This window comes from Penaeus monodon, chromosome 25 (genome assembly GCF_015228065.2).
Source record: "Penaeus monodon isolate SGIC_2016 chromosome 25, NSTDA_Pmon_1, whole genome shotgun sequence".
Classification (NCBI taxonomy): Eukaryota; Metazoa; Arthropoda; class Malacostraca; order Decapoda; family Penaeidae; genus Penaeus; species Penaeus monodon.
Genome location: NC_051410.1, coordinates 37,984,150 through 37,986,169, shown reverse-complemented (window position 1 = coordinate 37,986,169; position 2,020 = coordinate 37,984,150). Strand labels below are relative to the sequence as shown.

The 2,020-nt window shown below is 38.4% G+C and overlaps 1 protein-coding gene across 2 annotated transcripts in view; it reads right to left on the bottom strand.

Annotated features, from left to right (window-relative positions):
* Positions 1–1,901, bottom strand: part of LOC119589217 (organic cation transporter protein-like) — a 7,251-nt gene extending 5,350 nt beyond the window's left edge. Inside the window, exons 1-5 of one of the 2 annotated variants that reach the window (XM_037937821.1) lie at positions 1,778–1,901; positions 1,213–1,321; positions 905–1,022; positions 619–727; positions 32–135 (exon numbers count right to left, since the gene is read on the bottom strand). In XM_037937821.1, coding sequence (XP_037793749.1) covers positions 32–135; positions 619–727; positions 905–1,022; positions 1,213–1,291 — 410 coding nt within the window. In that variant the 5' untranslated portion in view covers positions 1,292–1,321; positions 1,778–1,901. The remainder of the gene's footprint in view (positions 1–31; positions 136–618; positions 728–904; positions 1,023–1,212; positions 1,322–1,777) is intronic. The other variant, XM_037937822.1, reaches the window with a different exon arrangement.
* Positions 1,902–2,020: the final 119 nt, after the last annotated feature.

The following is a 2,020-nucleotide window of genomic DNA, read 5'->3' as shown; positions in this document are numbered from 1 at the left end:
TCACCATGACTTAAAAAAAATGCTTTTATACCTGTCTGACAGCCATCCACTGAAAGGCGCTCCCATGAGAGCCCCGAAGAAGGAGATGCTTTTGAAAGTTGGTCTCAGAAAACTCCGGCTGCACACGAGATTAAACTGAAAGAAAATCAAAGTTTGTGAAGGAAGGTTTAACATACGAAGAAGAGAAATTGACAGTAGGGAACAGCCTATTGCTCGGATTTTACATTGCGTTTACGTTGAGTTTAAAATATTCGTTTTTAACCTTAATGCAGTGTTTCATAAGTTTTTTTATGGACTGGTTCTTTTTAGGAGATAATTTATCATAGTTAGAATGAGTTTAGTGCCTTATGGTTTTAAGGGTCCCAGTTACTACCTGTTTAATGATTCAGCTTAAATAAACGAGTGCAGGACCATATATAATGAAGAAAATTATATCAACAGCATCTATCTTACCTTTGATAAGTATTAACCTGTATTACCAAATGCATAACACAAAGAGCTTAACTTTAAGAATACCCAAGATGCTACATCTCTCCCAAGAAACACTACATAGTAATAAAAATTCACGATTATCCGATTTAGCCACTTTGTACCTCAGAAGTAATAGACCAGCTGTACCTCAGAAGTAATAGTGTTCGTATAGGTGGTGTTGTCGAAGTTCCATTCAGTGCAGGGGCGTTCCTCAATGCTGCCATCTATTGTCGTCACCTCATAGTTACACTGTGATCTTAGGTGGTATGATTAGTTACAGCAATGTTGTATATGTAATAAGAGGCTATGATGTCAATTTATGAAAAGCATTATCGGTGTTGAGGCGTTATTGTATCTTTTTTATATTTCAAAGAGTGTGTTTGCCTAATGAAATATCGACATTACAGTAAAAGATACATATATAGACGATTACCCGGTCATATTGGTGAAATCCCTCTCGCCAGTGGCATTTTCTGGCAACCGGCAAGTATGACCCACCTCGGGAGTTAAAAATGCCGGTCCCACGTTGTGACTCGGAAGCAGCAACACCCCTGTTATTGACGTACAGTCGTTACTACACCCACACCATACACCATAATATACCACAACAGGTTGGTTAGGATGTCTGGAATGTGTACTATCATTACTTCACCCATACCATACACTATAATATGCTATAGGAGGTTGCTTAGGATGTCCAGAATATGAGAATAATGTGTACATCATGGATTTATCACTTACAGTAGCAGACGGAGAGGAAGACAATAAGATTCCATTTCCCTGTACCGAGCTGCTGGAGCAAGTCATCGAACGTGGACATTTCACGGCTGGTTTCGTATGCACCATTACACTGTGGATTCACTATTATCAGTGCGGCTATTGGTTATTGCCAACGGTTTCTTGTTATTATCACCGCTATGCAATACTGACATGGCTATTATCGGTATTGATGGTAGATCAGGGTTCGTCCTTGTGATATTGGCATACACTATAAAGCTTATGATATGTGGTGTCAAAATAGCCATTATTCTTTAAATTTTCCTTAACCTCTTGACACATCCACACTGATAATACTGTTCAGTTATATTACCAGGATAAAAAACTCATTTGTCAACCACTAACATTAATAAAGAGAACAAGAAACTAACACTCAAGCTCAATAGAAATATTTTTTGTATAAAGAGGTACAGTACAGTACACAACATGAGCGCTGATAAATCTAACAAGTAATTTTGGAATAAATCTCTTTATCAGTGACTAAAAAAAAAAGGTCACAAGTAGGTGAAATTTGTCGATAAAAGTATACCTTAGGCAGAGTATAGTGATGTTGTCAGTACTATAATAGTACGAGTGGTGAACAGCTGAACACAACACAGCGACGAACCAGGTGCTGCCTGATACAACCCCCGTCGGCTTCTGAATGATGTGCTCTGCGATGTGACTTCCTGGACTTCAACTTTGCTTGTGTAGTTATTAGAGGAGAGTTTTTGCTTTGAGATATTTCTTTTGTGGTGTTGAGGTGTTCTTGGTGTATTGTACTGGGTGGTTT